Consider the following 22,620-nt stretch of genomic DNA (forward strand, 5'->3'; position numbering starts at 1 on the left):
CTGTACCTGTTGGGCCTGTATTGCACTTTATCCTGAATGTTAGGTTGGAAATCCAATGACATTTTAAGTTTTATGGTACTTCTGCAAAGGAGCAGAACACAGACAAATTTTAATTTTGACTCCTTACATCTGGTTGGCCCAAGACTAAGTAAGTAGGAGCCTATTGGTGGATTTGGGAATAAAGGGTGCTGCTTTCAAGTCTAAGTCAAAAAAGCATCCTTTGTTGGTGATGCTTCTCTTGGGAATTTTAGTTTCAAAAGAAACTGAAAGTTGAAGGAGAGAGACAGCGATGGATCAACTTAAGCTTGGCTTTTGAGCACGCCTACTTGAATTAAGACCAAACCTCTTGGTTCACTCAGTCTCATCAGTATGCACTGAAAAACCTGAGTGGTGGCCCTGGAAACTGTATGTCAGTGATCCCCTCCCACTGCCGCATGCTTAATTGCTCTGTGCCATTTTCTCTATCTCTTTTGATGAAGAAGTGAAGGACTTCCTGGGACAGTGACTTCATGTACCAACTGAGCATTAACATGTAGTTGGGTTTGAGTGCACTAGATAAATCCCCAGCCATAAATGTCTCCAAATGTTTAAGGCTTGATCTCCAACATTATTAGAACATCACAGGGAGTCTTGCCACTGGGCTTACTATGCTAGGATTCCACCAGGTGTCTCCCAACTCCATCCTTCTGCTATCTCAGAAACATGTTTTGGGAAACTGGAAATAAAACAGGCCACACTTACTTAGGTTTTGTACAAGAATTCCTTTATTATAAATAAAGCTGCAAGAGAAGATCTATACAAATTTAACAGTGTCCTGCTATAAAAGCAGCGGTTTGAATACAGCGTCATGAATCAAGGAAGAATTCAGGTGGAAAGTTATGATATTATTACCCATCTCATCTGCATTGCCAAGATGGCTATTCATACTACAATTGTACTTCTGAACTACACCCAGGAAGAAAAATCCTACAAAAAAGACAGTTAATAAATAAAGCCATTTATCATACAGGATCCTATGAGAAGAACTCAGTGACCAGCAGCTAAGCTGTTAGAAGTGAGTAAATTCTCATTTCTTCACCACTGAGAAAACATTGCAAAGGCTTTGCATTAAAAACATATGGCAAACAAACACCAAATCCTTTTACTTGAATAATGAATAAGTTTTGGTTTCCTTTGCTGAAATCCATCTTTATACGCCTGCAAGACCTGTATGCAGAGCAAACTAGAGAGGGACGAAGTCATATTCTGTGGTTGGCACGTAATAAAGAGTGAACTAACAGCTCCCCTTAGAGGACACTGGCCTCCTGAACAGCAACAATAACTAAGACCAAGACATTTCCTAAAGGTGAACGGCTCCTGAGGCTATGTTGTACATCAGTGGTTGTTATCAAGGCACTACTAATTCCATTGCTTTGACAGAACCTATAATAAAGTATTAAAACCACAAGTTGAGGGTGGAGGGAGTGGCTGGAAACCAGAAGAGGCCGTAGGAATTCAGTTGCGTAATTTTTCTGGTCAGCAAATAGCAAGAACAGCACTGAGATGCAAGAAAGAGGTCTGTTTATTCTTCCTTAGGATCTCTCATGGAGATCAGGCTATTACTAGAGATGTGCATTCGTTACTCGTGCTTTACACTGTTTTAAAAGAACATTACTCACTTAAAATCACAAAACCTCACCTCCACCCTCTCCCTTTAAAGCTGCTTCCTATGGATGCCCAGCAAGATGTCAGTCAAGGCAGCACTAAACGTGGGTGGCACTAAAAGATCTTAGGACACTTTACTGGCTGACAGCTGATGGACCCGAACTGTCTCATAATAAATCTCTTTAATGAAATCTGAGTTTGGCCTTTTACTGAGAGGCCTTGTACCTGGTGTGCAAAAGATTTAATACAGAGAAACGAGGCAGTCCAGGAAATTATGTTTTTCACAGTGTAGCACTACAAAGGTCTGCTCAAGAGAAATACTGTTTGCCCACATCTCTCCAGATGGAACAAGTATCTAACTTTAGTATATATATTAATATATGGCTGGCAAAGACCTCTGCCCTGAGACTTATTATAGCACAGCTCATTTCCTTGTAGCCTGAATGCACAGACCAAGTCTCGTAAAAGATGCTTGGGGCAAAATGAGTATATTGCATACGCATAGGCAAATTGTGCCCAGGAATTTGCTTCCAAGGGAGTCAAATCCATAAATACCTTGGCTCAGCTCCAGCCTGGGTTCAAGCAACCCCATGGGAACACTTCAGGGTGAGTTTGAGTTTAAAAGCAAACATGCACGCACATGCAGAAAATGAAGGACAAAAGATTCAGTGCACCTATCAGTTTGGGTTCCTTTTGAGTCTAAGCAGCAGTGCTCTGAGGTGTACAAAGGCAAGATTTGGCCTGTTTACATGCTCATAGGGCTGGTGTTACACAGCCAGGTTCCTCCATTTCGAGAGAAGTTTGATTATCCCGTTAAATAGACTTTTCTACTCAACCTTCCCTTGCTCAACCTTACATAAAAGTTATTTTCCAACCCTGTGTGTCATTTCCTCAGAGACCTGGGTCACAAATTTGTTTCTGTTCTTTGGATAGGCTAAATTTAGATGCCTGACAGGAAACGACATAGAAATACTCATTTCTCTCTCACTTGGCTAAGGACAATTTTAGAAGTAACTCAGACCACAACTACTTGAGCACGACCTCCCTGCAGGCCTCTGGAAATAAGTGTTGCAGTTTGCTTTGCTTTGGTGTAGAAAATGTCCCTCAGTGGTGGGGGTACAGACATAAGCAGACATGAAGGAAGTGGAGAAATGGTTTGTACAAGGAAAAAAGGAGAGAGGATACAAAAATTTATAGTTTGCTACCTGTGGTTCCCAAGAGTAAACATCATCAAAGCAGCAGCCTTGAGATGGATTGAAGAGACCTGATAATGAGTCAAAAAACAGGCAGCTTTTACTTGGGTACCTGGCAGTAGAAAGGAATAACACACCACAAGAGAGCTGCAGAGAGCAGTGCCACGCTCTGCCTCATGTACACCTCCTGCAACTCTCCTCCTAATTCAGAGCCATCTTGCTGTCCTGGCCTCACTAAAACCACGCTGAGAGCTATGCTCTCTCATTTGGATAGTGAGTTTCCTCCTGGTATCAGACTCCTGAGATCGGGCTTATTACAGAATAATTTTGAGGAGTTTCCTCTTTAGTAAAAGCAAACCCTGCAGCAATCATTTCTCTTTGCTAGTTTTCAGACTTGCTGCCTGGAGATAAGGAAAGCAAACAAATAAACCAAAAGCCAGAACCCAATAACAGCATTTCTCTCTTAAATGACGTAAATAAGGCTCCTGGCCATTCATCCATGGAAAACAGCCAAGAATAAAATCCACTCATTGTGCTACTTTGAAGAAAATGGAAAATGAAATGGTCTCAAGACACTGATCCTGCGGACTGCTCTGTTATATTCCTCCAAGGGAAAAAATATCTGGAACACAGGAGTGTTTTTGATGGACAGGACTGTTTAAATTAGTGCTGCAAGTCCTATCAAAATGCACTTTTTAAACCCACTGTTCCCTTTCAATTAAAGAGCTGTGCTGGGCTTAAGATCTCCATCCAGTCTAGAACTGTGCATGACCTGAGTAGTGACTCTCCTTCCCAGCCGAGGCTCATGTTGCACCTCCCATAGGTCTCACAGCTCCTGCTGTCCTGTCTGCAAGCAGACCGCCACCGCTTTGAAGGCACCAGAATAAATTAGCCATGTTCATTGCTCATCACCACTGTAGCATGACTGAGGCACAGTAGAAAAATATATTCTTAGCTGCATAAAACCCTGCCAGCCCAACTGTGGAGCAGAAACTTACTTTTATAGCATCTCTTCCAGTTTCTCTCTGTTCTGCACCCATCCCTTCTTCCTTATTGCAGAAACCATGACATAGACATGGTTCAGCTGCAGACAACAAACTGCACTGGCAAAGTCAGTTGTTTCCATAAGGCTTTGGAAAGCTGCACTCTGGATTTGTGCTTAGAGGAACAAGTGTTTTCCTGCTGGCTTTGGTTAAACAGATTCCTTTTGGATCCCATTGGTGTGGACATGGGGAATGTGCACCATGTACTCACTTATCAGTGCAGATGTGTTCCTGAGCATCTCATGGAATGTGTCAACTGTCTTTCTGTAAACATCCCTGTGTAGAACAAAGGGACGGAAAAGGTTGAGGGGCTCAGCCCTCTGGAATATGATGGGGAAGCCCAGCTCTGCTGGTACCTTCCCATTGCCAATGAAGAAGTGGTAGAGCTTCTTCTCCTGCAGACATTTCTCCAGGAATTTCAGCATGTCCTGTAGACGGGCCTCCAACTTCTCTGGGGCCCAGTCTTGATTTGGACGTGTGTGCAGCAGATGCAGCAACACTGTCTTCAGATGGTAGTTGGTGAGCCCACTTGGACCTGTGAGGCTGCACTGCTTCCCGTGGAGGAAGGAGAGGATCTGAAGGCAGCTGACATGGCAGGCATTGGCAGGCAGCATTTTGGAGATCATCTGGATGAACCTCCTCTCATACACTGCAAAGGTGAGAAACCAGTGAGTGCTGGAGGGGAGGTCTGCTGCCAGGCAGTTCCGAGGGAAATGAGAGATGAAGTAAACATCAGAGTTCTCGTACTGCACCACAGGGGTGAGGTTGAAGGCAACTGATTTCCCCGATTTAAATTTTATCTTCAGGGCTCCTGGGGAGTCCAAGAGGCTAAAAGACAGGTCAAATTCATACTTGTGTGAAATTTTGTTCCAGGCCTTGGTGACTGCAATCTGGAACCACTTCATGACTTGGTCAGCATCAAGATATTGTGTATTTTTGAAGCACAGGAGGTCTTCCATTTCACTGCTGAGTCTGGTAGCATTACCTTGGCTATGGAGGAGGCACAGCATATCTTCTCCCAGTTTAGTCTTGTCACAGATGCAACCTATCTCATCCTCATCTGCCCTGCATACCTTAATAGTGCCATATCCTTGTTCATCTGGGGGAAAAGAATCGCCAGAGCACCATATCTGAGATCGGAAACAATATGGCTCTGGGGGTGCAAAAGGCACTATCAGATCGCAGACAAAAGGTTTACGCACTCTCCAATTCTCATACATGCTCCCCACACCCATGCAGTCCTCCACTTCCATGTCAGCATCCCGGTTACAAACACTCCTCAAGGCCTCCAGCAGGTCATCTGCGAAGCCTTCCACCATCTCCCGCATCCTGGCCATGTCTCCAGTGGTACCCAGGATACGCTTCTCATAGAAGCTGGCTAAGATGGCCTTGTCAGGGAAGGCCACCCCTTTAAATGCTTTCCCCAGGACAGCCATGTCATCCTCGTCTGCTCCCGTGTCCTGCCAATTCCCCTCCTGGAAATCCTGCCTCCAGAGCTCGATCAATAGGAAAATGACCATGGAAAGAGCAGTCCACATATCCCATTGGACCTTTTCCTCTTTGACATCCTCCACTACTTTTGCTGCTTTTTCCAGAACCTTCTGTGCAGCTTCCTGACCTTCAATTTCCCGTTCCAAGCGCAACTTCTCTAGCCGAAGGATCTCTTCCCGCTCCTTCATCTTCTGGATGATTTCCTCTGTATTTTCGAGGATAGTGCCATTCTCTTTAGGGAAGAGGAGTGGGTGGTTGACAATAGCTGTAATTACCACTAGGCACACTCGGAAGATTCCCACAGGCATGGCAGTTCCTTCACTGAAAGAGAAAAAAGGTAGAATGACCCATGATTCAGGGTATATTCTCTCAGGAAGAAAAAGTTAAAAATCCCCTCGTGAATAAAAGATACAGCATCCTTTCTAACCCTATACAAAGTGCTTGGGTTCCTAAGCCCATTCCTGTTTCTACAGGTTAGAAACTAAGCTTCTCAAAGAGACTTTATCAAACTTTATTTGTGGATGGTAAGGATGAAAGGATCCTTCTCATTATATCAGCTTTGAAAAACACAACGATGAAGCCATTCACTACTGTCAACCCACTGCAAATCTGCTGGGGTACTGTGGCAGGACCACCCCAGATATTAAAAAAAAACAGGGCTGGAGATGATTATTACTTTCCTCACCATAAGGCTGGAGTTGAAGAAAGGCAGATGTGGCAGTGGCATAGGCAAGCTATTCTGGCTACCTTCCATATGAATCACATCTGGGGATCCACACAGCCAGTTGAGTCACAGCAATCTTCACTACCAGTGCTGGTTGTGTGCACCTGGGTGGGAACAAGCCAGCATGGTTTTGTTTTCCCAAGCAGGATCTACAGACAGAGTTAGGATCAGCCTGTGGCAAATCCTCCCAGCCCCCCAAACGCCTCATGACTGTGGTACGTGGAAAAACATTTTTAAACTGGAAAGGATTTCCTTTAACCCAGTGGTTTTAAAAGTATCAGGTTGTTTACTTTTGGTGTTTGTTATTAATCACTATTAATCCTGCTGTCCCAGACCCTAGGCAAGGAGGAGAACATCTCTGACAGTCTCATTCATGTCTTCACAGAGCATGCAACAAACTCAGATCTATTCCAGTGGGCTTTGTTATTGTTAGTGCATAACAAACTTCAGGGCTTAGTGGCAGAAACCTAAGTGCCCTTACTGTGAGCGCTCACTATGCATCAGGACTGCATCCTCTGGCATGTGATTATCTTTGCTTATAAGAGGGATGGGACTCAAATAACAAGGCAGAGGAGGGTTGAGTAGCATTGTCCAAGCAGAAAGAAAGTTCACACGGTGCACAGGATAACGTGAAGTGCCCCTCCCAGTGTAACATTTACTAACAATCCTTTTTTTAGATCCTCTGTACGTACACAGATGCACACCCTTACACAGACTTTGCATTGAAGACAGTTTGCTGGCCTTTCTTGTCCCTTTTACATTTATATTAACTCTTCAAATCATCAGACAATGAATTAAAGCTGAATTAATGCCCAAAGCTGGATGTTCCAGTTATTCTGTGAGCTCCATGTCTGGCCACATTTTAAAAATAAACTGGACTCACCCTGCATTGCAAAAGGCTTTATCGGGTTGCTGGGGCAGGGCAGGAAGCCCTGGTGAGATCCTTTCCTTAGTGCTGTGCACTTGCAGGCTATATGAGCTTTCCAAGCATAAAAATAACACAGCCAGAAGCAAGGAGCCATTGCAGCAGTCTTGACCAGTACAACATCACTCCTTTGCCTTGCCTGAATCCTGTTTAGATGTTTTATGTTACTGTAGTACTTCTTGAGTGTGTACGGCTGAAAGAAGCTGGCTTTGTTTTCATGTTCTTGCACCCTTCAAAACTCTCTCATGCCCAGCTGGACATGGCCACACTACTTCCAGAGGCTACCTGGAAAGCAGATGGAACCAGCCCAGCAATTCTTCAGCCCAGTGCTGGCCATCTCGATTGAATTCATTTTGTATTGCACTGAAAAGTCTAGGATATCTCCGCTGATTTTGCAGGACTAGAATAGGAAGCATGTACACTGCATCATTCCTGAGTAAGCTGCACAGGCATCAACATCTGGAGCCAAATCAGGATGAAAACTGGAAATGAGAACATCTTCAGGATAGCATGAATTTGCAAGAGACATCTGTTTTCAGCCTCAAAACTGAGGAAGTTCTGATCAAAACTGCTACAGCAGTTTACACTGGAAAATGAAGGCTAACGTGAAGTCCAGTTCGGGCTGAAGGTTAATGATGCTCAGCGACCAAGGTCAGTGGAACCTGCCCTTGTCAGCTCTAAGAGTAGCACAGGCAGAGCATTCCCACATCTCATCAGAGACAGCTTTCCTGGCTAACATGGGAAGACTAATCCATACAGGTGAAACCAGTAGCACTGCCTGCTAGGGCGGCCCAGTCCTCCACATATAACAAAAGCTGCTCTCTTCACTTGCTTTCAACTTCAGGCCAAGCAATTTAAGCTTGATAAAAATATTTATGCCTGCTCTGGATGAGACAGTTTTGTGCGAGGAAGAGGGAGGGAGTCCAAATGTTTCCAAGCTGGAGACTAACAAAAAGAAACACCATTGTTTCATCTACACATCAAATTTAGCAACATTTCATGCATGAAAAACAAAATAGAAGTATTCATGAGGTTTTAAGAAGGCAAGTTCCCAAAGCACCTTTTCCAATTTTCTGGGCACACCATTCTTTTTCCATTCAAATCACAGTCGTTGTCCATACTCTGCAACAGGCTAACATCTTGCAACCTTCTGCACTCTCTCTTGCCATAGTCCCAGGGCTCCAAAGGTCCCTCCAAACCCACTTCCAACCCCATTGGAGTGATTGGTTTCCTCCTGGGCATTTTTTTGGCACTTACTGCTTCAGTGACTGGCACTTGGTGGATGCTAAGGTTAATGATATCTCCAAACAGGCCTGAGAAGTGAGGGGGCAGGTACCATCCCTGCTCCAGATGGGAATGAGGACTCAGGGAGATAAAAGCAGCTGATAGTTCTGTTGCCATTAAAAACAACCATCAGCAACATCCAACAGCAGATTGTATGTTCAAAGTCTTCCCCAGGAGCACCTGTGGCTCTCCCTGCTCAGCTCCTGTGGAAGTCACATCTCATCCTTCCAAGCCTGAAGGAGCCTCTTTGCTAGAGCATCACAATCAGCCCCACAGCAGGTCCTGAATGATGCAGGAAGCCTGAGAGGGAAGGGAACGGCAACACTGCCATCTCCTCTGAAGACATGGAGAATATTTCTCCTTCATTAATGGCTCCTTTCTTTCCCCAAAGGCTTCTTATACTGCTATATTTTCTCTCAGAATTATTTTCCCCTTAAATTTTGAATCATGGGAAGCAAAACATGCTCTGTCTGGTGCTCAGCAATAAGGCAGATAGGAGCAAGCTGAAGCTTTGATTCTTGAATTAGAAAAACCCAAGTCATGCTACTGAATGTGGTTCAGTAATGCACTGAAGTACTCTGAGACATCATTTATGACATACTCAATTACCTCCTGCAATTTGGCTGACACAAAAGGCAGTTTATAGGTGGCTCCACATTGTGTTTCACTTTGATAGGTAGCAAGAAAAGCAGCTATTTGAAAAAGTGATAGTAACTACACCTGGATAGGAGCTGTTTTTTTCGAAAGGTGACAAGTTTTTGAAACCAGGGTTTTCAAGGAAACAAATATAATTTTTCACAAGGTCCTTGAGGTCTACAAAGGACTCTGCTGCATGTTTTGACCACAGAGAGCCATAGGCAGAACAGACACCAACCTACTCTTGGACTTTCTTGCTGGGAAGAAACAAATTCCACACTCGAAGGTTTCAGGCCTGCCCAGACATACTTCCTCATTGCTGAGTTTTTGGGTGCCCCACAATTCCCTTCCTGCTGCAATAGAAAACAAATTGCCTTTTGGCCTGAAAATGCTTGTGCTCTATTTATGAACACCTAGTCAAGATAAAAATGAACACTTTCAGTATAAAAAATATTCCAGAATTAAGTTTGCTGAAAGCCCTTTGGGATGCACTATGCCCTTCTCCAGTTTGCTGCCTCTGCAGGTATATACTTGAGAGAGAAATTAAGTTTCCTCTTAGTTCAAGGACTTGTTACTTGAGGACTTCAAGCTCTGAACTGCAAGAAGCATATAAATTGAAAGAGAAATGGAAACTGTAGAGATGCACAGCAGTATTATTGTTCCTGACAAAAACTTGGAAAGATGCACTTTAATTAGTCAACCTCACACCACTGACACTGCTGTTTCCCTACCATCTCCCTATCAATATTTACAGAGCAATCAAAAGACCTTTTCTGACTCAGTACAGATAGTGAAGGCAGTTTTTCTTCCAGCTCACAGATCAAGCTTCAGGGATAGACTTGCTGAATCGATATTCATGGAAAAAGGCAAATGTACTTCTAGAGAGGGGAACAGTAAAGGTATTGGAGTGGTCTTTGCCATTAGCTGCTGAGAATTTGTTGCTCAAATTTTGCTTGTTTTGTGCTGAGAAGAACAACAACAAAATAATTCAGGGTGTGATTTTATTTGTACACACTTAATAACAGAGCACACATCAGTACCCTTACAGTCTGATGACAAACTTCCCCTAAAAGCCTTCTTCCAAATTCAGGAGGGGCAGGAGTAATTTAAGTTTTAGTTTCTTTCCCAGCCCTGGAGGCTGCCACACTCATCATTTGGCTGCTTTCATGTCAACATGGTGCTCTTCAGCTTTGACCTGAGCTTTCTTGGGAACTGAGGAATTGGTATTGACAGGACTTCAGTCAAACCTGCCTAGTTCTTGAGACCATTTTTACTGAAGAAGAGTTTTCTGGGGTGGGCAGAAGACGAGTGCCATTATGGTGAAGAATTTCAGACCAGAATCAAGTGAGGCCTCCTATGCCAGCACTGCATTTGATGGGGCCTGAAGGTTACCTGATGGGACGGACACTGCAGGCAGAGTTGCTCATGGGAGGCATCACACCCAAGTGTTTTATCTTGAAACAAGAGTTTCCAGGTCCGCTGGAGTCAGCCAAGTGTGGTTGGCAAGGCAGTGGACCCTGGGGGAGGTTGGAGCAGCCCTGCAGCTGAGGTAAACACACAGAAGCTGACACAAAACCTTAAGGTGACCAAGGACAAATTGCACCAGTCTACATTTCCTACCTGGCTGCATAAGTATTAAACACATGAAATCATGTCTAGTTTTCAAGTGGGGATAGCTCCTGCATAGACAGCAAGAGCCTAGGGGCTCAGACAGGAATCCTCAAGATGGCTGCCGCCTGCCCAGACCCCACTGCTGCAATGAGAAAATGTCCCCAGACCTGTATACAGCAATGGAGGTACTCTACTTTCTGCTCCATTGTGAGCTTCTACACATTGCTTTGACAGTAGCCAGCACAGCCTGACTCTAGATGGAGCACTGGCAAAGGCTCCTGCCTTTCCTTCTCTTGCATGCACCTGCAGCACACGTAGCCCAGCCGGAAAAAGACAAAGACACAAAAAGCAACACAGAGTTTGAATAGCACAAACTTGTGCTGTTGTTTCACCCTCTGGAGATAAAGCTTATGAGCAGCGCGTAGAACATTCATGAAATGAGTTACTGTCACAGCTGGGTGAGTGTGGACTGGTAGAGACAGGTTTTGTCTTTGCCACTCTACCAAAGCAATCAGCAGAAAGGACTGAATGCACCAATGCATGAGGTGTAGAGGTCTCGATGGCGAGACCACGTCAAAGTAGACCTAGCCATCTGGCCTGCTCAGGACTGCACAAGATACATACAACAACGTGACTGCCTTCCCAAAAATGTTTAGGAAGCCCCATTCCAGGTTAGCTTCAAGGCCACAGGACAGCAGTTGGATAAGGCTGCTTGTCCAAAAACCATTGTTTTGCAGCTTGATTGAGAACATCAGCTTTCTCAACATCCGTGAACATCCTGTCCCAGGCCTGTTGTGGTGCCAGTGGGGTCAGTTGCACAGCTCCAGTCGGACATCCTGCCCAACAGGTCTGCTGTGGACATTCGGAAGCAATATTTTCCTGTGAGGTCACCAGATCAATTATTTCCAAGGAAATGCTGATGCTCATCCTGTGTACGGGACTAGGGAGCCCTCCCTTCCCAAAGATGGTGAGATTTGAAGTGGATAACACGTGAGCTGCACTGACATTGCTCTGGAGGCAGACACTACTGTGTAGCCTGTATTGGCCTCAGGACCAGTAGATACATTACATTATGGGCTGCACAGAAAGGACCCACAAAGCCCCCAGCAAGCAGTGACTTTGCTAGCACCATTCCAAGCAGAGGAGTGCCCAACTTGCTCTGGAGCAGATGAGGAGCCTCTTGCATGTCTTCCAGTCATTCATTATCTTTGCCATCAGGAAGCTTTTCCTCATGTCTCAAACTCCTCTTTACTGCAGTTTGAATCTCTAACTTTCCAGAGAAAACTGTGAGTAAAAGTAGAATAAACTATTTCTTTTCTTCTTGCAGAAGCACTTAAGATTAGAGGCTCTTCCCTCCTGCTTAGCTTTCTCTGCACACATATGCATTTGTAAGATGTTGTCATAATATCCCACAACCTCTCTTCTCCTGCCCCTAAAACCTGGATAGTAGAAAGAGTTCCCTTTCTGGCATAGACAGAGTTATTTGCCTTCTAATACTCTTTTCCAAAACCTAAAGAGATATGGTACTTGATTTTCAGTTTCATCTATCTCAGCATTTCAGCAGCACATCATTCCTGTATTCACAGAAAGAACATGACTCTGGCCTCTCTTCTATCACCAGCAGCTAGCAGCCACTGTCAAGGACAGCTGTGATAGTTGCTAAATTAGCACAGAGCCACATCATGCCCTCAAAGCACTCACTCCTTCTATGTAAGGCTGGACACAAGATGGAATGCCCATGCAGATCAGGAGATAAAACTAATAGCATGAGGAGTATGTTTTTCAACACCCTGCCTCAACATCCTTTTGCTATTTGACTCTGCAGGCCAGCTCAGCTCTCACCAGCAAGCAGTACGAGCGAGGGCTGCCTGTGCACTGCCTCAGCTCCTCCTGCTATGGCCAGGAAGGGTTTCCACAAACTGCAACACACTGCTCACTGTGAGATGCGTGAGGGGAAAGGTAGGAAGTGTGTATGTGGCTCCCACCCACACAGTTAGCTGTTATGGTAGGATCCTGGCCAGGAACAGCTTGGCTTTTTAAACTGAATAAATTTTGTCTTGTTAACTGAGAGGAAAACAATGGGAGTAGACTAAACTTTTGTGTTTTTCAGAGGAGAAAAGACACACACTAACACATGAAAAAAAAAAACCAACCTTGGCTTACCAGCCTCACCAGCTTCCACCTCCTCAAACCAACTGTGATGGGAGCCAGGTTGTTCCCTTGCACAATCTTTCACCAGTACAGATGGACACAAATGAATGACACCCCACTGCTCTACCAAAAGCCCAGTAACATCAACCACAACGTAAGGAGCAATGTCACTGCACACATGCTGTATGGCCTCCACTGTGCTCACAATGGGACCTGCTCTGGCTGTCGCACCCTTGGTCACCCTTGCATGTGTGGGCAGCCAAGGCTCATTGATTCATAGGGGGCAGTCACCTCATGGAAAGCTGGTGTGAACACAAAAAGGGATATTTATTTAAACCTGCCTTTTCTTCCTCCCAGTTAATTCCCAAGAAGGTGAAAAAAACTTAGGCAGTGTCATTAAATCAAGCAGCAGTTACTTTGACTCTCCTTATCCTATGGCAAACATATTGCCTCCATCCCTATATATCTGACTTAACTGCATATTAAACATTCAATTATACGAATGCTTCAGTATGCAGAGAGTTGGAGGAAACATTACTAGAAAGCTGGTTTCCCAGCAGGGATACACCACTCCAGCACATCTCAGAAGTGTGCATGTGTATGTAGTCACAGCTCAGACGCAACTTGCAGAATGCTTGTTTTACATGTGACAGTATGAGGCCCCATTTCAGTCATGTAACACTGAGCATTCATATATTACAGTTAGTAGAAAGCACATGCTTTGAATTACCTCCATGTTGAGAGGCTGAACCAAAATCAGTCAAAATAAATTGCCATTGTAGGCTGGGTATTCACTTGATCTGAGATCTCCATCATAGTCTTGACTCAGTGACAAAGTAACAGTCACATCAGGAGATCAACAGGCCCAAGAATAAATAGGGCTTAAATAGGGCTCAGAAATGCTGAGATTGATGGTCTTTGTAATATTGGACTTTTGTTTTGATAACTCGTTACAGCTGTTTGTATTCAAACAGTTGGGTAGGGACAATATTTTAAAGCTGACTATTGTAGCAAGTACATCACCACAGAAATGAAAAACAATGCTTTTTTTGAGTGCCTGAAATATCAGCTTTTTAATAAAATACAATATAGTTCTTTAAATGAAGCAGAAACACCAGACCATGAAAGCCTCTGCAGGAATGGGTGGAGCGTGGAAGAAGAAGAGAGCAGTAAAGAGCACTTTTACTGCAAGGCTTCCTCTGTTCTCACTAGGAAATTTGCTACTCTCACAACTACTTTCTCTAGGATAACTTCCCAGTCTAAGCAGAGGCAGTCTGCATTTCATGCCAGCATCTGCAGGAAGAATCAGGCTCTCTAACTTCATTACACAGTGGCTTTAGAAATGAACAGCAGAAACAACACAAATACTCTGGGAATTAATAAGCCCATTCTTGGCTTGCGAGTCATAAATCTAAAAACTGCCAAGAGATACGCACACACACAAATATGTTGGCTGCAAAGTACTGCTGGCTATCCCTGCTTTTCAAAAACAGTTTGAATTAAAACAAACAAACAAACAAAACAAGAGAAAATTAACCCTTATAAGAAAACAAATCATCCCACCTTTGTACTATGCTTCCACTAGCTCAGAGTCATTTCCACCCAAGGGAGTGACTCAGAAACTAGACTATTGCTACTTGCAACTGTATGTAATAATTTTTATGTGCTCTTTGCTCAGTCCCCTCTGCTTACCAACAAAAGACCTTTCAGCTTTTTCCTTCCCTGAACAGTTTGTAAAGTGATTGCTGGGAAGAAAAACTCTGGAAAGATTTAATGGGATAGGAGTGATGCAACATGCAGTGCTGTTAGCAAAAGTACCAAACATGTGAGGGCTGTGAAGCCACGTGGTTTTCATTTGGGATGTGTGGGTGAACACAGATGTTTGCTTCCTTTATAACATAAGCACAACAAAGGATAACTTTGTTTGAAAGCCAAGGGGCAGGCTCTCCGCACACTTAAAGACTGACTTATAACGTAATGGGAACTGTGAGTCATAGCTGTGGGGCCTTTTATCATTGGCACAAAAAATCCCCTCTGCTGCAGCAGAGCTTAGCTTTGGAGCAAAGAGCTTCCAGCCCTGCATGTGAGACTGAAAGCATCTAGGACTAACAGCAAACACAGGGCTGAGCCAAGAACACATGCTGGGGATGACTTACAACACAGATACATCCTTTTCAGTTGACATTTCGTCTCGTAACTCCTTCAGAACCTGAGATCATGATCTGTGCTCATTCCAACAGCATCAAGCAGCTTTGGCTCAATGAGCTGAGATGGACATCAGTGAGATGCTATCCTAGCACCTTCATACTGGCTTTTGTATTTGGCTGCAAAGGAGTGTGGCCTTGATGCTTAATTTGAGCAGAGCTGGCTGTCCAGGTAGGACTGTAGCAGAGCTCTATGTCCTTAAGTTATCTGAATTACCAAGTAACTTACGTCGTGGTGTGTCACAGTAAGGGAGGATTGGCTGATTGATTACAGCTACCCGAAATACAGAGACCTATCTCAATCCTTGCCCCTCCTAGCCTGGGAGAAGACAAAAGTCTTCTCTGATTATCACGAGTGGCTTGTCATCTGCAGCTCAGGAGTACAGAAAATCCAAGTGCTCTTTCTCACATTTAACAGTCCTGAGGTATTTTGTTGCTAAATCTCCAGAGACAGTTAGAAATTTAACTCCCATCTGAAACCTGTGGCAGTCAGGTACCTGAACATTTGGGGACAAATGATTTAGGAGCTAAGCATTTTGAATCCAGATATAAACACGAACATATGCCTGTATCATGCAGATTAAGTGTCTCAGTTTATGCTTGAGAGCATCTCCCTAGCTCCACTTCTAGTATTTATCAACATTCTCCAAGAGCTTAGGAATAGAAAAATAGAGATAAAAGAGTTCTGAAAAAGCAATACAGTCTCTCCTGCCTACACTCACCGCCTACGCTACTTGGATGGTTTTTGGCAAGTCTGTTTTGCTCTGAAAAGCTTCCAGCAAATCTTCATCTCTGCATCACAAGACAGTCTAGACTAGGGCTTAACTACCTCTATCTGTAGGAATTTCTGCTTATCACTGTGTGCATTCTCCAAAGAAAGGTGTAAGCCCTGCATGGGGTTCTGGCACATATAGATGCTATCTTGTCTTAAGGAGTTACTTCTCTTCCTGAAGACAGTGTGGGAATCTTTTGCTCTCACTCATAATCACGTTCTCTCTGAGCATCACCAAATCCTCTGCAATTCAGAAGAAATGAAAGCAAGGCACTCTGAAGTTGAGTTTCATTGTTTTCATTTGTTTTTGGCAGCAGACTGCATCTTTTCAGTTGATGGCACCCACCATCCCTTGGGTGAACCCAGAGAAAGATGCAGCAAATAGTCACACAGGTGGCTCAACTGACTCCTTAGAACTAATATATCACTTTCCTACTCTGACTCTAACACCTTCTCTGCTCTTCCCTCTGGTTTTGAAAATGAAGGAACAGTACATTTTCTTTTGCCAGGCAACTGAAGTAACCATATGAATCAGAAACTGTGCCTAAAAGGGCTTAAAGTCTGCAACAGTTGGCCTCGGTAGGTTTCATCCTTGCCAACACCATGGTTGGTTTTCCTAAGCCACATGCATGGCAGTGGGGTGCATCAGATATTTGCCATGTAAATGCTGAAAAAGCATCTCTGCCCTGAAGCACATATCGCTGATATAAATAACATGCTGGATCAGCCAGAAAAACCTGCCTTAGGAAGAGGAATAATAATGAAACGTGGTGGAGGGAAAAGAAAAAGAGAAAAAAAACTCATTTACACACAGGCAGTGGCAATGAGCCAGTTCTCACAGCTTTGATCCAGGCTGGTTCAAGAAGCTAGCCAGGGAATGCTGTGAACTGAGCTTTGCTAGAGCAGAGCAGCTGTCTGAACTGAGATGGGAAAAAGGGAACGAACACCACCCAACACAGACACAGCTCCAGTACAAATAAGAAAAGGAATTAAATCACATGGACTACGTGAAGTAACAGGTACTCAGAGCTGCAGCAGGACATTGTGGCAGCCAGGACTGCTGCTCTGATGGCTGCTGCTGTCACCAGCTCTGTTCCCTCCCTTCCCACTACTGTCTCGCAAGTCACATTTGCAACGTTGTACCACCAGACTTCTGGATTTCACTGGGCAGTTCTGCTTTCTGTGGGTTTCTCAGAGATTTTCATACAAGCATAGTCTGGACCAGTAAAACTGTGCATTGCTGCCTTGTAAAAGCTGCTGTTTCACTTCAATCCAGCTGTCTCTGACGCCTGTCCTCTCTCTGACCATCAGGAGGCATTCCAAGCCTTTCCCCCCAGCTTTGACACTTGTAAGGGGGGGGATCCACAGTTCACCCTGTATGGGTAAAGTATCTTTGTCAGGTTGTCCTGCATAGCAGTAGCAGCTATCAGCAAAGCATGTACCTCTTAGTTCCTGCCTGCTTTCCCCTCTGACTAGACACCTACAATACCAAACAACCAGATAAGAGGAATTTTACACTGAATGCCAGAAGCAAGAGCTTCTTAACACTGAACTTCCAAACTGAAGCCATTTATCAATGGAACCTTCTCAGTACTGCTACATCAGGTAGTCTTTGTCTGACCCTTACTGCTGGAAACAACACTTAGCTTACTAAATGATGAACCACACCACTTCCTTTACAGCATTTCTCCTGCAAGATCTCCTAGCAAGACCTAGGAGACTCTCCCAAACTATGTGAATGCTGGAAAGAAGAATGACCTCTGGAACACTTACCTGCTACACGATTTTGCAGGTGCTCATTAAACTTCACATTACTGTGATCACCACAGTGCAGAGAAGACTCTGTTCAGTCACTCACTGCTAAAGCACAGCCAGGAAGTCTGCAAAACACAAAGAGAATGAATGAGGAAGTTCAGACAGAAGAGGGGTACATAATGCAGTTAACTAAATTAGGAATTGATTAAAATAGTTAACTCCCCCCTCCTTACCCAGTAAAATGATTACAGAAGCTCAAGACCTGAAATAATCAGCTTTGAAGAGATCAGGAAAGAGTTAAAACTCCTCCCACAAGAAAAGGTGAGAATGGCACAGTGGGTCTGTCAGAGTTGCAGATATATGGGCAGACAAGAACCTCCCTCCAGAACCTCCCTCCTCTGACTCCATCCTCACCGACCAGCTCTCTCCTTTAAAATGGATTAGGGTTGAATTAGCAGCTGCATAAGTGTAAGGGCTGGGACGGCTCTGTCTGGGATTGGTCTGCTTCAGAAAAGTCATCCAGCTGCTTTAAGCAGCTTGTGAGGTAGAAATACTTGCTAGGGGAGCTGGGTTCAGAGAGCTAATGTGAGAAACAGAAAATGAAGGAGAAGATGCAGGAAACACTCTGAGTGTGCAGGAAGATACAGTGCAGAACCACAAGTTAAACTACTGCATTCTGGGAGGAGAATCTATGAAATTTTAGATGCAACAGGAAACAAAGTGTCCTCCAGCAGAAGTGGTCCATTGGCACAACAAGCAGAGGTCACCCAGCTGTGTGCAGGCAGCCAGGGGACAGGCAGCATCTCCCTCCTACCCAGCTGCCATCACAGCCACTTCAAACCTCTGATCCAAAGCCTGATGAAAGCAGCAGCACGTCCGTGTGCTGAGCTTTGGAGCTGGGTCCTTGGAGGGCTTAGGGTTGAGCTGATGCACCCTTGCTGTCCTGAACTGCTTCACATTGGCAGCTCTTGGTCAGGGTTGATCAACTCTCCCTCTTCCATGTACCTGCTCTGAGCAGATCATCTGCATTCTCACTTCTCCATTTCCATCTTAAACTCTGAGACCAAATTGGACAAACAGGCTCAGCCCTGACTTCCTGTACCTCTGCACCACAACACTACTGAGGCTGCTGAGCCAGGAAATCCAACCCCAGAAGGGCTGAATCCATGCTGTAATATTGCAGTGGTTGTTTGTTAGCCCTCAAGGCCTGCAAAGCCAGGTCCTGTAGTGGCTCAAAGCCAGTTGGGTACAGCAAGAAATTCTGCTGGGAAGGAAAAAGCTAAGGAGTGCAGTGCTGCTGGACAGGAAGAAGAGCAGGAAAATGATGCTAAGGGGCCAGAAGAGCCCAGCTCCAAGGCTCACATTCAAGACTAGCTCAGCCAGCCTCGTATGACCCACACGTGTGGAAACCAAAACAAGCTAAAAAAAGAACCCTGTCATAACTGCACTCCTGGGCTGGCTCTCCATCCCTCAGCCTGCTCAGATCTTGGCTACCTGCCTCCTTTCTTCTTCCTCCTGCTGAGGGGTGAATGGGCAGAAGGTTTTGCTTACACAGCTGAGCACCCCTGCTAAACCTGGATTTCATGGCTGGTACATGGCACTCCTGACCAAGCTCCCTCCCTGCCTACAGCTGCACAGCCAGTGTCTACCTCTCTCCTCCACCCAGCAATTATGTGTCAGGATGGAAAGTACATGCTCTGGCAGCAAAACTGCTTTTTCTCAGCATGAGTGGATTATAATCGCCAATGGGAGAGAAGGAGCTGGCCCACCCAACAGCCTACTTTAAAGGGGATCTAAGCTTCCCCCCCCAGCTCTTTTCTCCATTGCACTATTGCTATGGATTGTAATTGGAATTCTGTGGAGCAAGGAGTGCAGCATAAGACAGCATGGGGCAGCAGAGAGACTTGAGCAGGCTCCTCGTGGAGTTCACAGAATTTCTCAATGCTTCCCAGAACAATACTTTTCTGAGTTTTCACCTTGTTGACAGGGGCTGAATTTAGCTTGAAAGCTGACATGAGAAATCTTGTTTAAGAAAGGATGCAGTTGTGTAAGGAGGGAGTAATAAAGCTCGAGAACGAAACCACCCTTTTTGCTAATATACTCAGTGCACTCAGGGAACTGACTTTTATATTGTGGTGTACTTTTTCCCCCAGTAGCTCTCAGTAAGCATGCTTCCTTATATCACTCTATTTGAATGAACTTTTTTTGCAGGCAAGCCCCAAGATACTGAACCAACATTCAACAAGTAGCCTATTGCAGAAGCCTGACTAAAATTGTCCTTATGAAAATCACAGTTTTTGCATAAAATACAAACTCAGAAATGAGCTAGATCAGCATGCTGAACATCAGTTTCCATGGGTCAGATTTCCTCTCTCTGTTACTCATCGCCACATAAGGAGGGTTGCAAGCACAGACTGTACCTCAGAGGCTGCAGAGGCACACAGGAGCCCTTACTGTCATGGAGACAACCAACACAGCATGAAATGGGAGTGTGACACAGAGTTCAGAGTTACTGGCTGTCATTTGGCCTGAAGCAATCACTCAGGAAGAGCAAAACTCCTCTGCTTCTGACCAGACTTCTTCAGTCTGACTTGTATGGAAGGGGGAAAAAGTTTTTTCTTCGTATATTGTAATGCTCTGAGCAACAAAAAGAGGAAGACAGTTAGGCAGGGAGGGGTTGCTGTTGAACTCTATGTAAATAAGGATGGCTCCCTGGGCAGGCACAGGTACCCAGCTTGCCTTGTGCACACTGCTGAAGCAAACACCAAATGCGTACCCCCATCACGCAGCAAACACAGAATCATCCACCAGCAGGGAGTTGAGTCCTCAGAGCTTCATTACTACTGACATTGGCTCTCTGATCTCTTGCTACTTCTGTGGCAATCACACTTAACATATTTTTCTCACACAGGAGCAGTATGAAGCATCTATTGTGCTAAAAACAAGGCTTTCCAGTTTCCATGCCTAATTTTCATTCTCTGCTTTTCCCCAAGGACAGAAAGAAAACCCTTACAAATGTATTAAGGAGAACTGGGAGCACTAAGTTTTAAAACTAGATGAAGGTAAACTCTGTTTTAATCTATGAAGGTAAACTGAGTAACTTCAGTCAGAGCTGTACAAGAACATTATTATCTCCACCAAAGCAAACTCAAAGCCTCACAAAAGCAGCTGTGTTTTTGTAATTCTGTCCCAGCACACCCTGCCCAGTCCTCACTTGGCAGCTCACACCAAATAGCTGTGCCCAAAGGGGATGCACTGGCTATGGTTTAGGCCTATAGCACTCATTAAAACCACGTTAATAGAAATGTTCTCTTAAAGACAACAGTAGTGCTCATCTTGCTTGGCCATGTAACAGACTCCAACAGCAACACACCCTACTTTTCTGAAGAATTAATGTGGCAGCTCTAAAGACAACTCCTCCATAGCATTACAGAATCATCAAGGTTGGAAAAAATCTCAAAGACCATTTAATTCAACTACTGACCCACCCCCCCTGCACCCACTGACCATGTCCCTCAGTGCTACATCTCAGTTTTTCTTCAGATCTTCCAGGGATGGTGACTCCCTGTGTCAGACTGTGTCAGTACTTCACCACTCTCTGACAAGAACATTTTCATAATATCCAACCTGATCCACCTTGTGCAACTTAAAGTCATTACCCCTCATCCTGTGGCAGGTTGCTCCCTTCACTGCAAGCTGAAGATGTAGAGGCTGCGAAAGCTCTTTGAGCCAGTTTTATGGCCCAGGACCTCCAGTATCCTGATCTGACCAGCTTCCATCAGAGCTACAAATACCAACCGAACATCTTCAAAAGAAATACCTGTGCACAGGAACAGCAGCTTAGACAAAACACTGCTCCATCTCTCTGTGCCCATCAGAGAGCAATATGGTACCTCAGATGAAACGCAGAAAAGTTCTGTAACACGAATTACTCTCAAGCCATGTCACACCGATCACAAAGTGCAGTGCTGCATCTTGCACCAACTGATCGCACCACAACATGAGGTCCCACTTCTGCTGGTTCCACCAAGCAGAGATGGCCGTGAGGTCTCTGTTTCACAGCCCTGCCCTGCTGCAGGCAACCCCAGAGCCGTCAGCTGCCGCTCCAGCCCGGAGATCCGGGCTGTCCCATTGCGTCCCGGAGAAAACCAGCCCGGGGGCCTGATCCTTCCTGATGCCTGCAGGGCGAGCACGGAGAGCACTTTCAACAAGCGACTTACCCCACGAAGAGACACAGGAGAAACCCCACCAAAACGCCACTCCTCTTTCAGCAGCTTTTCTCCCCAAACCAACACAGGCAAAACGCCCTTCCTGTGCAGAGCAACCCCGTTTCCTTCATTTCCCCCTCCGGCTCCCAGCGCCGGGCCCGCTGCCCCCAGCCCCGCACACTCACCGCAGCGCACCGCACCGTGCCGGGCAGCCCCCTCCGTGTCTCGCAGCCGTTCCCCGCTCGCTGAGGTGCGTTGCGGTACAGGGGGACCCGCCCAGCCTGTCCGGAGCGGGTTTTCTTTCTCTCTCTTTTTTTTTTTTCCTCCTTCCCCTCGTTCAAGGCAGCCCTGCCAGCCCTAGGAGCCTTGCCGTCCTCCCGCAAGCCACAGTTTGCTCCCTGAGCTCCCCGCCGGTTCCCAGATGGTTTTGTGCAGAGGGCACCGCGGACGGAAAGGAAATGCTCTCATTTTGCTTCTCGGATGTATTGTGACCTCCTGGTGGTCGCGCCGAGTGTGCGGAGCAGCGACCTCGCCTCCTCCCGGCTCTGACGGAGCGGAACGAGAGGATCCTGGGACCGCTGTGTTGTCGGCAGGCACGGCTCAAAGCTGGCACGAGTAGGACATCGTGCATCTGTCTGCCCCAGGTGCTACCTTGGCGGGGTGGGGAGATGGGGCACAGTCCCCTTCACTTAGCCAATAACAGAGAAAGGCCAGCGTCACGGATTTTAAAAAGGTGGTTTCCAGCACTACTTCTAGGTAAAGCACTGCTGTGCTTAAATGGCTCCTTACAGACCTAGCAAGTCTGCTCAACTCCTATCACAGCCCAAGGGAAACAGGTTTGAGCAACTGCGCTTAGTAATGCCTGACTGAGTTGTGGGATCTTTACCGTACCTTTCCTCTTCCCACAGCATTACAGTGAGCCTTACACTGGGATGGATGTTGCATGTTCTCCTGCACTGCTGCCTTGGTTGTCTAAGGG

The 22,620-nt window shown here is 45.4% G+C and overlaps 1 protein-coding gene across 3 annotated transcripts; it reads right to left on the bottom strand.

Annotated features, from left to right (window-relative positions):
• Nucleotides 1-724: 724 nt before the first annotated feature.
• On the bottom strand, nt 725-22,612 carry LOC125693498 (inositol 1,4,5-trisphosphate receptor interacting protein). Of its 3 annotated transcripts, XM_048945522.1 has the most exons (4): nt 21,827-22,612; nt 17,452-17,558; nt 6,057-6,199; nt 725-5,692 (listed from the first exon to the last, which is right to left on the bottom strand). In XM_048945522.1, the coding sequence occupies exon 4, from the start codon at nt 5,677-5,679 to the stop codon at nt 4,030-4,032; it is 1,650 nt and encodes a 549-aa protein (XP_048801479.1). In that variant the 5' UTR covers nt 5,680-5,692; nt 6,057-6,199; nt 17,452-17,558; nt 21,827-22,612; the 3' UTR covers nt 725-4,029. The 3 variants fall into 3 exon arrangements, with proteins under 3 accessions (XP_048801479.1, XP_048801477.1, XP_048801478.1); XM_048945520.1 differs by lacking the exon at nt 6,057-6,199 and having other exon boundaries at nt 726-5,692; XM_048945521.1 differs by lacking the exons at nt 6,057-6,199; nt 21,827-22,612 and adding an exon at nt 21,654-21,779 and having other exon boundaries at nt 726-5,692.
• Between the last annotated feature and the right edge of the window lie 8 nt (nt 22,613-22,620).

The sequence above is a fragment of the Lagopus muta genome, chromosome 5 (genome assembly GCF_023343835.1).
Source record: "Lagopus muta isolate bLagMut1 chromosome 5, bLagMut1 primary, whole genome shotgun sequence".
Classification (NCBI taxonomy): domain Eukaryota; kingdom Metazoa; phylum Chordata; class Aves; order Galliformes; family Phasianidae; genus Lagopus; species Lagopus muta.